The sequence below is a fragment of the Megascapheus bottae genome, chromosome 31 (assembly GCF_031878675.1).
Source record: "Megascapheus bottae isolate mThoBot1 chromosome 31, mThoBot2.hap1, whole genome shotgun sequence".
Taxonomy (NCBI): Eukaryota; Metazoa; Chordata; class Mammalia; order Rodentia; family Geomyidae; genus Megascapheus; species Megascapheus bottae.
Window position 1 is genome coordinate 4,420,485 of NC_143539.1, and position 12,324 is coordinate 4,432,808.

The 12,324-nt window shown below is 52.6% G+C and overlaps 1 protein-coding gene across 1 annotated transcript; it reads right to left on the reverse strand.

Moving 5' to 3' along the window:
* Positions 1-1,814: 1,814 nt before the first annotated feature.
* On the reverse strand, positions 1,815-11,825 carry Foxa3 (forkhead box A3). Its single transcript, XM_090323074.1, has 2 exons — positions 11,634-11,825; positions 1,815-3,364 (listed from the first exon to the last, which is right to left on the reverse strand). Exons 1-2 carry the CDS (start codon positions 11,700-11,702, stop codon positions 2,378-2,380), a joined length of 1,056 nt encoding a protein of 351 aa, XP_090179200.1. The 5' UTR covers positions 11,703-11,825; the 3' UTR covers positions 1,815-2,377.
* Positions 11,826-12,324: the final 499 nt, after the last annotated feature.

A 12,324-nucleotide genomic window follows, 5' to 3' on the forward strand; every position in this document is an offset into this window, starting at 1 on the left:
CCGGCTCCTCCTGCGGAATAATATTTGGGCTGTTGGCCGGGGGGTGGGGGCCAGATCCGGAGGCCGCCAGGGAGAAGCCAGAAACCGCAGGGCTTCCTGCCTCCGGCCTGCGACTCAGAGAGAGACCCCCAGGCCGAGGGAGGGGGCGGGCGCCGGGGAGACTGAGCGCCTTTCTCTCCAACCAGTTGTTTTTTCCAGGAACCAAGAGGAATTCCCCGGCCTGCACCGGACAGCCAGGCTGGTGGGACGGCCAGCATGGCGGGTGTGTGTGTGTGTGTGCATGTGTATGACACACAGCACCAGCCTGGCTTTGGCAGGCACAGGGACAGAAATAGAAGGCCTAGCCAGCCAGGCGGCAGGTAGAGGGGAAATGTCAGGGAAGCGAGAGTTTGGCCTAGTGGTAGAGTGCTTGCCTAGCATGCACAAAGACCCAGGTTCGAGTCCTTGGTACCACATATATAGAAAAAGCTGGAAGGGGTGCTGTGGCTCAAGTGGTAGAGCTCTAGCTTTAAGAAAGCCTAAGGACAGTGCTCAGGACCTGAGTTCAAACCCCAAGATTGGGGGGAAAAAAAAAAAGGCAGCACAAAGAGAGGGCCATGGACAGAGTGACACAGAAAGAAGTGACATCATGCAGAGACATGGAGAGGGTTGGGCATGGTAGTACATGTCTGAAGAGGCCTTGAAACTGACCAAAAGCCTAGTTGACTGAATAAGTGACCGAATGAGTGGTTTGTTTTTTTTCCTCCTACTCTGGCTGGTACTCTACCACCTGACACATGTCTCCTCATCTGTGGGTTCCCCCCTGCCGGGTTCATTGGCAAAAAGTCTTACATTTTTCTGCCCTGGCTGGCTTTGAACCGTGATCCTCAGATCTCAGCCTCCTGAGTAGCTAGGATGACAAGAGTGAGCCACAGCTCAGACTTGCATGTTTCCTTTTAAAAGAGCCACAGAGGTACACATGACACACAATGACAGGCTGGCCTGCACCCCAAATGACACCACACACACACACACACACACACCGTACTCTCTAGTCCTTCACCTATCTACCCTCTGCCTCCTCAGCTGAGCCCTAAGCACCATGAGCCTCATAGCCAGGTGCATGCCAGGAAGGCGGGGTGGCTGGGGTGGGAGCTGGGAGGTGGCCTTGGGCACCCCCCCTCCGTGCCCTGGCCCCACCACTGCGGGGGCTGCTATCTAGCTATGAACAAACTGTCCTGAGGTCAGGGACAGCCAAGAGCCAAAGGTCAGGTCATGCCTCCCCCAGCCCTTCCCCCGACAGGCAGCCAGCCCTTGGGGACAGGAAGGAGAGCAGGGACAGGAGAAGCAAAATCCTCCGAGTTCAAGGAAAAGAGACATAGGGCAATGGGTGACAACGGTACCTTTAATTGTGCAACACAGCCAGTTCTCCATGGGAACACCCCCAAAAACACTGACCAGCCTTCCTGGCTTACCCTGCACCAGGGACAGAGTGACACAGAAAGAGACATCATGAAGGGACAAGGAGATGGGCTGGGCATGGTGGTACATGTCTGTGATCCTGGCACTAGGAAGGCAGAAGTCTGTGCCCTTGAAACTGACCAAAAGCCTAGCTGACTGACCTGGGGAGTATACCAGGATGGGGGCGGAGAGTACAGAAAAATAAGGGTTTCTATTCCCCACCAAAGAGACAGAGATGATACGGCCAACCCACAGCTGTGGTAAAGGGCAGAATAATGTCCCCACACCATACCATGCCCCTCAGAGCACACAGAGGGCCAAAGGGATGGGGATAAATGGACACTGACTGGGCGAAGAAGCCCCCCCCCAAAAAAAAGAATCAACTGCAGTGCCCGATGGGTCTTGATGTCACAGAAATGGTGTCATCCTTATAATGAAAGGGTCAATCTGCCAGGTGCCAGTGGCTCATTCCTGTCTCAGCAACTCAGGGGGCTAAGACCTAAGGATGGAGGTTCAAAGCCAGCCTGGGCAGAAAAGTCTCATCTCCAATGAGCTAGCAAAAAGTGGAGCTGTGGCTCAAGTGGTAGAGCGCTATTGTGGAGAAAAAAAAAAAAAAAAGTTCAAGGAAGTGCCCAGGTCCTGAGTTCAAGCCCCAGGACCAGAACAAAACAGAACCTAACAACAACCAAACCAAAACTAAACAACGAAGCGTCCATCACAGGCCCCACAGAGACAATGAAGGTGGCAGCCCAGGCTGCAGCCACGACGTCACCGACGGATCAATCACAAACGTCAATAACACGGTGGCCTCCTCAGAACCCCAGGTGCCCACTGAGAAGTCCGTGGGGGGTTCCCCACTGCCTGACAGATATCACACAGATGTCACCCGAAGGATGAGGCGCCAGGCCCCACCACCCCCTTTCCCATCCCTGCCAAGCTAGGAGGCGTTGAGCAGAGATCGAGGGTACAGACCCTGATAGTACACTCCAGACTCCCCATTCTCAGCCCCGTAACCCCCAAACCCCATGTCCAGTTTGGGAGGCGCAGGGGTCTGTTCGGACATCAGGTTGTTGATGGAGAAGGGGTGATTGAAGTTGTAGGCTGTGTCTAGCTTCAGCTCCCCCGGAATCTCCAAGCCAGTGAAATAGGGGGTGGTGGAGGAAGGGGGTGAGCCACAGTCCAGGGGAGCCCCCACATCCTCCCCACCCTGGGTGTCAGGCTCGGGGGGTGGGGGCTGGGGTGGCGAGGTGACAGCCGAGGCGGTAGTGGTCACGGCGGTGGTGGGGGGTCCAGTCCCGTTCCTGGCCAGGGAGGATCCCGCGCCCCCCTTCTTTGCCTTCTCCTCCAGCTTGAAGCGTTTCTGCCTCCGCAGGTAGCAGCCATTCTCAAACATGTTTCCAGAGCTGGGGTGCAGGGCCCAGTAGGAGCCCTTGCCTGGCTTGTCGGGGGATCGAGCCACCTTGATGAAGCAGTCGTTGAAGGACAGGGAATGGCGGATGGAGTTCTGCCAGCGCTGCTGGTTCTCGCGGTAGTAAGGGAAGAGGTCCATGATCCACTGGTAGATTTGGCTCAGGGTCAGCATCTTGCCCGGCGCCTGCTGGATGGCCATGGTGATGAGCGAGATGTAAGAATAGGGCGGCTTGGCGTGTGCCAGGGGCCGCCTGTAGCTCTTGGCCATCTCCTTCCCCGGCCCCAGCCCGGGTGCCGGGGCCCCGTACCCAGAGTTCCCGGTACCACTGCCACTGGCACTCAGGCCTGGGAAGGTGGGCCCCAGGGGCGCGGCAGGGGCTGGGGGCCCCAGGGCTCCTGAGGACAGTGGGGATGGGGGGAGCCCTCCGGAAGGGTAAGGAGAGCTGAGAGGGCTCAAGGTCATGTAGGAGTTGAGGGGGGCCATGGTGGCCACGGGGGTTACTGGAGAATACACCTGCAAGACAGAAAGAGATGGGCAAGGGTTAGGGCATCTCTAGTAGGATTGTCCAACTATCTCTGTCTATTTCCTGCCCAATGCTCCTCAACCCCACTACCTCTAGAGCTTTGTGCGCATGCGCGCGCAGCCACACACAAACTTATGCATATGCCAGTCCTGGGGCTTGAACTCAGGACCTGGCTGAAATACCTGATCTTTTTCACTCAAGGCTGATGCTCTACGACTTGAGCCACGGCTCCACTTCTGTTTTTTTTGTTTTTGCTTCGGCTGATCAGTCAGACTTTCCTGCCTCGGCTGTCTTAGAACTACAATCCAGATTGCCTCCTGAGTAGCTAGGATTACAGGTGTGAACCCCAGCGCTCAGCATTTTCTTTTTCTTTTCTTTTGGTTGGTCATGAGACTTGAACTCTGGGCCAGGGCGTTGTCCCTGAGCTCTTTAGCTCATGGCTATTGCCCTGCCCCTTGAGTCACAGCACCACTTCCAGTTTTCTGGTGGTTAACTGGAGATAAGAGTCTCATGGACTTTTCAGTGCCCTGACTGGCTTTGAACTGAGATCCTCAGATCTCAGCCTCCTGAGCATAGCTAGGATTACAGGCGCGAGCCACCATGGCTTTTTCTTTTTGCATTGGTTATTTTTCTGGTAGGGTCTCCAGTTGTACCCTGAGCTGGAATTAGACGGTGATCCTTCAACTTGCATCTCTGGTGTATCTGAGATTTCCGGGATCTGTCACTATGCCTAGTTCTTCCAAACTAAAAGTATGAAATCGGGGGCCAGGAACTTGGCCTAGTGGTTAAAGTGCTTGCCTAGCATGCACGAAGACCCGGGTTCGATTCCTTGGTACCACATATATAGAAAAAGCTGGAAGTGGTGCTGAGGCTCAAGTGGTAGAGTTCTAGCCTTGAGAAAGTCCAAGGACAGTGCTCAGGCCCTGAGCTCAAGCCCAGGACTGGCAAAACAAAAACAAAAACAAAAACAAAAACAAAAAGTATGAAATCGTTATTGTAATAAAAATATGCTGCTTAGACTAACAAATGATCAGCATGTTAAATTGAATGAATAAGGCCTTGATTTAAACACCATATCTATATGCAAGGTTTTTTTTTTTTTTCCAGTCCTGGGGCTAAACTCATGGTCTGGGCACTGTCCTTGGACACTTTTTGCTCAAGGCTAGAGCCCTGCCGCTTGAGCTATAGCACCATTTTTGGCATTTTTTGTGGATGTGGTACCGAAGAATCAAACCCAGGGCTTCTTGCATGCTAGGCATGCATTACCACTAGGCCAAACTCCTGGCCAACAGATGCAGATTTTAAGTTCACTTATGAATGTGATCACTAAGAATACATCACCTGTACTCATAGAAAATGGGATTTTTCACTGGGCACAGTGGCTCACGCCACAGGAGGCTGAGATCCAAGGATCATAGTTCAAAGCCAGCCCAGACACTAAAGAATGTGAGACTCTGATCTCCAACTAATCCCTAGAAAATGGGAATTGGGGCTATGGCTCAAGGGGTAGGGAGGTAGCCTTGAGCTGAAAAGATCAAGGACAGTGCCCAGACCCAGAGTTCAAGCCCTACAACCCTCATTTTCCCCCCCCCCCGAAAAAAAGAAAAAAAAATGGAATTTTCTAATAGTATAAAGAAATCCTAAGATAGAAAAAAAAGGGAGAACGACAAAAAAAATTTGAAACAGGGTCCTGCTACATTGCTCACATTGACCTCGAACTCATAATCCTAGTTCAGTGCTGGCACCACGGTTAGGGAGAACCACACACCATCTTCTAGGGCTCAAGAAATCAATCTTTTCACTTAAACCGCTGAGAAAGCAACCAAAACTGGCCAGGTCTACTGAGAATCAGCTTTCGTGAGTAATTAATAAATCTCTATTAGCCTAATGAATATGGATTTTTCTCCTAGGCTATCATAGTATGTTTTTTTGTTTGTTGGTTGGTTTGATACAGAGTCTCACTATGTTTTCCAGGCTGGCCTTGAATACTGTTCCATTGATTCTCTGCTTTACTTTCCAGGGTAGCAGGGACTAAGTTAGCACATGCTATTGTGCCCAGCTTAAAATGACTATTTTATACTTGAGGTATGACTCAAGTGATACAGTACCTGCCTAGCCAGCATAAGAACCTGAGTTCAGGGGCCAGGAGTTTGGCCTAGTGGTAGAGTCCTTGCCTAGCAATGCACGAAGATCTGGGTTCGATTCCTTGGTACCACATACATAGAAAAAGATGGACGTGCTGCTGTGGCTCAAATGGGAAAGCTCTAACCTTGAGAAAGCCCAAGGACAGTGCTCAGACCCTGAGTAAAAAAAAAAATCTGAATTCAAACCTCAGTACCAATAAGAAAAAAAAAAAAAATTAGCTGGGCACCTGTGACTGACATCTGTACTTCCAACTACTCAGGAGGCTGAGAGTTGAGGTTCAAAGCCAGCTGGGCACAAAGTTCTTGAGACTCTTATCTCCAATAAACCACCAGAGAAAAATCGGTGGGGCCTGGAGCATAGCCTAGTGGTAGAGTGCTTGCCTAACATGCATGAAGCCCTGGGTTCCATTCCTTGGCTCAAAGTGGTAGAGCACTAGCCTTGAGCCGAAGAGCCCAGGCTCTGAGTTCAAGCCCCATGACCAACCCCCCCCCCAAAGAAAGTTATCAGATATCACATTTCAGACTAATATATGTCATCAAATTTATAAATGAGAAAAATGACTCAGTGAAAACCACTAGATCACAGTAAATACTAGACCATTTTTACAAATGTGTGCATGGAGGAGGTAAGAATGGTGCTTCATACCAGTAACCCCAGCTGCTTAGGAGGTGGAGATCAGGAGAATATCCTGCTTTAGGCAAAAATAAAGCCAGGCGTTGTGGCTCACACCTGTAATCGTAACTACTCAGGAGCTGAGATCTGAGGATCGCAGTTCAAAGCCAGCCTGGGCATTAAAGAATGGAAGAGTCTTATCTCCAATTAAACTCTAGAAAATGAGAAATGGAGCTGTGGCTTAGGGGTAGGGAGTAGCTTTGAGCTGAAGAGCTCAGGGACAGAGCCCTGGCCCAGAGTTCAAGCCCCATGACCCACAAACAAACAAACAAACAAACAAACACACAAGACCCTATCTGAGAAATAAAAAGCAAAAAGGAAGGTGTGTGTGGGGAGAATGTGGCTTAGTGGTAGAGTGCCCACCTAGCATGCATGAAGCCCTGGGTTCGCTTCCTCACTACCACATATATAGAAAAGGCCAGAAGTAGCGATGTGGCTCAAAGTGGTAAAGCACTAGCCTTAAACCAAAAGATGCTCAGGGACAGTGCCCAGGCCCTGAGTTCAAGTCCCAGGACTGGCCAGAAAAAAAAAAGGAAGCTGGAGGATGTGGCTCAGATGGTAGAGCATCAGAATTGACGTTGCAAACAGAAAGCCCCGAGTTCAAATTCCAGGGTGATCTACGATGGGAGATAAGAGTCTCATGGACTTTACTGCCAGGCTGGCTTTGAATTGTGATCCTCAGATCTCAGCCTCCTGAGTAGCTAGGATGGCAGGCGTGAGCCACCAGCAGCCAGCCCTCTGTGCAGCCACTGATGTGGATTTGGTCTCTCAGCCCAGTCCCAGGTGTGACCCCAAATACTTCACAGGTGTAAACTTCACAGTATGAGGCTGGAGCTCTCATTATCATTAATCATGATTAATATGCAGCGCTGAGGATAGAACTCAAGGCAGCAGGCACCCAAGGCAAACAAACGCTTTACCAGTGAGCCTACACCCTCAGCCTGAGCAGTGCTATTCTGAAATTGTTTTCCACAAAGCCATTTCACATCTTTTGGTTGTGTGTGTGTGTGGTCTGTAGGTACTAGGGCTTGAACTCAAGGTCTCATAATCTCCTTTAGCTTTTTCAACTCATGGCTGGTGCTTTCCCACTTGAGCCATGCCTCCAGTCCAGTTTTTCACTGGTTAATTAATGCAGAGTTTTACAAGCTTTTCTGCCCCAGTAGGCTTCAGAGATCTTCAGGTCTCAGCCTCTTAGGATGTTGGGATTGGTGTGACCATGGGTGTGCTGTCACTTGAAAGTTGCCAGGAGTTTGACTAGTGGTAGAGTTCTTGCCTAGCATGCACAAAGCCCTGGGTTTGATTCCTCGGTACCACATACACAGAAAAAGCCAGCCAGAAGCGGTGCTGTGGTTCAAATGGTAGAGTGTCAGCCTTGAGAAAGCCCAGGGGCAGTGCCCAAGCTCGGAGTTCCAGCCCAGTACTGGCAAAAAGAAAAAAGAAAAAGGAAGTTCAGACTCAGGAAGGCTGTGTGTGTGTGTATATGTGAGAGAGAGGGGGGGGGGAAGACAGAGAGAACAGAGAGAGACAGAGACAGAGACAGAGAGAGGTCACATAGCAAGAAAGGGGGTGAACTAGGATACTAAATCCAGGCAGTGTGGCTCCAGATTTGGCTAGAGAAGCAGTGACCGAAGCCTACAGAAACTCTAGCCTAAGACATTCCAAAAAGCAAGGAAAATGCCGGGTGCTGGGGGCTCACATCTGTCATCCCAGATACTCAGGAGGCTGAGATGAGAGGCTCAAGATGCAAAGCCAGCCAAGGCAGGAATGAGAATCCTCTCCAATGGAAGTGAAACTGTGGCTCAGGGAGGAGAGCCTCAGCCTTGAGCAAAAAGAAAAAAGGGCAGAGTGAGTTCATGCCCCAGAATGGGCACCAAGGGGGAAAAAAAAAGAATCAAGGACAGGTGGCAACAAACTCCAGGTGTGAATTGCAGGACCCAGGGAGAGCCCGCCTAGCTCCACCCTGGGCGTCTGTCTTTCCTCTTTGAACTTCCGTCAGCCATCTGTCCATCTCCCTCTCTCCCAATACCTGGGCGCTCTCCTCCCCACCCCTGATCTCTTTCTCTGCCTTTATCATTCTCTCCCAACCCATCCCCTTTCCCTCCCTCCCCCCCCCTCCCCCCAACATCTCCGCATCTACTGTGTTTCCCTTCTTCCAGATTCTCCTCTCCACAGTGCCTCACACTGAACTTGGGACCAAGGCCCTCCCTTTACCTACTCTCCTCTGCTTGGCTGCTTCAGCCCCTGCCAGAGAGAGAATAAGGGAAGAGAAGACAGGGAGGATGTGATGAATTTCTGGAGTAGAGGGAGTGTGTGTGTGTGCGGTGGTGGTGGGGGGGATCCATTTCCTAAATGCCCCTGCACCCCACCCCTTGTCCAACTCAGGTAGGTTCTTAGTGTATCCCAGGGCCTTCCTTTTCTGGCTCCCCACCCACAAGGAAGTCCTCCTTGAGGTCTGACCTCAAGCACTCCAGCTGCTCTAATCCACCTTAGGCTTTCCCATGCCTGGTGGCTAGGATGAAGCCCTGGTGTCCGGGTTCTGAACCGGATCTCCCACCAACGGGTGGAGCTGAGCTTGTGTGTGTGGCACCGGGGAAGCCCTCCGGGGACCTGCACCCTTCCTCGGGAGCCTGGCTTTTTCTCCCCTTTCATTTCCTTATTGTCTCTGCAGAAGGGTGTGCCGATGCATGGAGAGAGGCTTTGGGAAATCAGAGCCAATTTTCCCATCTCAGACCCAGGGAGGGGCAGGGAGGGAACCCTAACACTGCATATTTCCCTTTGCAAAAATAGGGGAACAAGAGGACTGGCTGACCTGTAAGAACCTGGGACCAGTAGGGAAACTACCCATGGTTCCCTAAGCCAGCCCCACGGGGTGTCAGCCTCACCCCAGCTTGGATGTGTGGCTGGGAGAAGTGATTTGGGGACCCTTTGAATTCTCAACTACCAATGAGATGCAGGTATTTCTTTCTTCATGATTAAGAGCCATGGGGAAGATGGAAGTTCCCCTAAAAGACCTTCAGTTACTCCCAAACCACCCCCAGCCTCCCCCCACCCCCACCTATGGCCACTCTTCCAAAATATGCCTTTTAAATTCTGATCGGATGTGACCTGCAATTTCTGACACAAGTTGTACACATACTGTCTCCTAAACCAGGCACTGGTGGCTCATGTCTGTAATCTAACTAAGCTCCTCAGGAGGCTGAGATCTGGGATTCAAAGCCAGCCTGGGGAGAAAAAAGTGTGAGGCTCTTATCTCTAGTTAATTAGCAAAAAGCCAGATGTAGTGAAGCTCCAGACTTGAGCATAAAAAATCTAAAGGACAGCACCCAGGTCCTGAGTTCAAGTCCCCAGTACTACACACATACACACACACCATTGTCTTATAAACTCAGATCCATTCAGACTGCATCTCAAATACTGATTCCTCCTATCTAGGTACCCACAATTTACTTCAGAAACACTGGTTTGTACCTGGGTATTGGTGGCTCTGGGTTCTGGTGGCTCATGCCTATAATCCCAGCTACTGAGGAGGCTGATATGTGAGGATTACAGTTCTAAATCAGAGCAGGCAGGAAAATCCACAAGACTCTGATCTCCAATTGACCACCCCAAAAAAAACCCTCAGAAGTAGAGCTGTGGCTCAAGTGGTAGAGCGCTAGCCTTGGGCAAAATAAGCACAGGGACGGGGCTGGGACTTTGGCCTAGTGGTACAGTGCTTGCCTAGCATGCACAAAGACCCTGGTTTGATTCCTCAATACCACATACATAGGAAAAAAATTTTAAAAAAGCCAGAAGTGGTGCTGAGGCTCAAGTGGTAGAGCTCTAGCTTTGAGAAAGTCCAAGGACAGTGCTCAGGCCCTGAGCTCAAGCCCAGGACTGGCAAAAAAAAAAAAGCACAGGGACAGTTCAAGGCCCTAAATTCAAGCCTCAGATTAACACTGATTTGTAGTTGGTCCCCTTAAATCCTGAGCCCAGATTCTGAATTCCCCAATGGTCCAGTTAAGATCTCTGATTCCCTGGGAGTCTTCATCTCCCACCAGGGTCTCTGACAACCCATTCCTTCTCCAGCCAGCCACCTCCATTGCTCCCCACTCCTAATTCCTTCTCCAGCAGTCCAGCTCCACCCCTGTGCACCTCACACCTCCAGACTCTGGAATGGCCCCTCCCAGGCACTTTGCCAATATCCCAAGACCTAGTGCAAGCCTGTAATCCCAGCACTCAAGCAGTAGTGGTAGAAGGATCATGAGTTTGAGGCCAGGCTAGGGAATATGGTGAGACCTTCTCATTTTTTTTTTTTTATGCAGAGAGAGAGAGAGAGAGAGAGAGAGAGAGAGAGAGAGAGAGAGAGAGAGAGAGAGAGAGAGAGACAACAAAAACCAAACCCAAAAAACTGGGACCGAAACTCTATCTACCCTCAAACATCAAATCTAGTCAGTCTGCAGAGGAGACTAGATTCCAGGCCATTCTCACTGGGAGCCCACAGTCTCCTTCCAGTTTGGGAACACAAGTGTCCAAATCTACACCTCCCATTTCTTCTGCACCATAGTCCTGATTATACAGCAATTGACCAAGCAAGTGAGATCTGAGGAAGGAATTTCTTTTAGGGTGAGGGAATGAGGAGTTGTGTCCCCAACACTCCTTGCTCTGGAAAGCTGGGCATTTCAACAATGGCTGGCTCTTGAAGGATTGGGGGCGGGGAGGGGGGAGAGAAGGTGTAGCCTCCTGAAATTAATCCTTCAGCCTTAGACTTGGGGAGTCCCTGCTGAGTTACAGCAGGGGTGTGTGAGGTGTGTTTGTGTGTGTGGGGGGGGGGGTGGTAAAGACTGATTTCAATCTCCCAGATGCTGACCAAACCTCAATGCCATTTGGGGTTGCTAGTCTAGGCAAACCTGTTCATTTTGGCTTCCCCTAAGCGAACGTCATGTTAAGAACCTCCAACTCGTATCCTGGCCTACTGCAAACCTCTATTTCTGACCCTGTCTTAGATCTCCAGCTGATTCCCTAACCTAAACCCTTTCTCTGACTCCTACAACAAGGCGAGGGGGGCGATCCTACCTTTACAAATGGTAATGCGGCCCTGGACCCCCACCAAGCCTTCCCTGCTGGCAGATGGCCCCCTCCCCCTTCTCCCAGTCCTCCTCCACCTCTTCGAATCCCACTTCCTGAAGTCTCCCAAGCTCCGTCCCTTACCCCACCCCACCCCCTCCGAAACTCTGATTGCAGTTGTTCACTTAAAAACCAATTTCTGTTTTTGTGTTTGGATCCCTCGGATTCCGGGGACCCCACTCCACCGGGCCCGCACCTCTCTGGTGGGACCTGACCCTTGCCCACATTTCCCTCCCCCGGTACCCATCGCCGGGACCCGCCTTGCCCACAGCGCACCCCCAGGCCCCCCGGCGTCCGGGTCCCCCACTCCCCGGCCTCCCCACCCCCGAGGACACCCACCTCGCCCGCCTCCGGGTAGTAGCTCCACTCAGCCAGGTCGTGAGCTTCCATCTTCACCGAGCCCAGCATCCCCCGGGCCCGAGACCCCACCCGCTCCGGCTCCGACCCCCGGCTCTCGAGGCCGGGGTGCGCGGTGCCTTCCGACCGTGCGGGCCGTCGGAGCCCGTCGGAGGGGAGTCCGTCCGGGCGTGCGTCCCGGTCGGCCGGCGCGAGGCGCGTGCGTCCCTCGGGCTACGCGGGAGGCGGGCGAGCTTTATAGTCGGGGCACCCCGCCCTCGCCGCCCCGGGGCTCCCGCCCACCTCCCGGGGGGGGGCGGCGCGCGCGGCGTGGGGCGCCCCCTGCGGGACCGCGGGGACACGCGCCGCCGGGCCCGGGGCGCCCGCGGAGGGGGACGCCGGGCGCGGGGATGGAGGGCGGGGGGCGCGGACATTGGGGACCCCGAGGACTAGAACTGAAGGGCCGCAGGCGATGTGCAGCCTCTGCACCTCAGAGCCCATCCTGTCCCCCGCGGAGAAGAGGGGGTTCGGAGCGGACTCCGGGGCGCCCGCGTGGGGTACGGAGGAGACGCTGCGTCCTCCTTCTCCTCCTCGGACTAGCAGACGTCTGAGACTTCAGACGGCTGAGAATAGTCTCAGATTGAGTCAGAATTAAAAGATGAAGAGGCTCTGGGGCCTCCACGAAGACGCCCCC

Coding starts and splice junctions, on each gene's coding strand:
- Foxa3 (XM_090323074.1), bottom strand. CDS start 11,702: ATGCTGGGCTCGGTGAAGATGGAAGCTCACGACCTGGCTGAGTGGAGC. Junction 3,365..11,633: donor ACTACCCGGAGGCGGGCGAG/GTGGGTGTCCTC, acceptor TCTGTCTTGCAG/GTGTATTCTCCAGTAACCCC.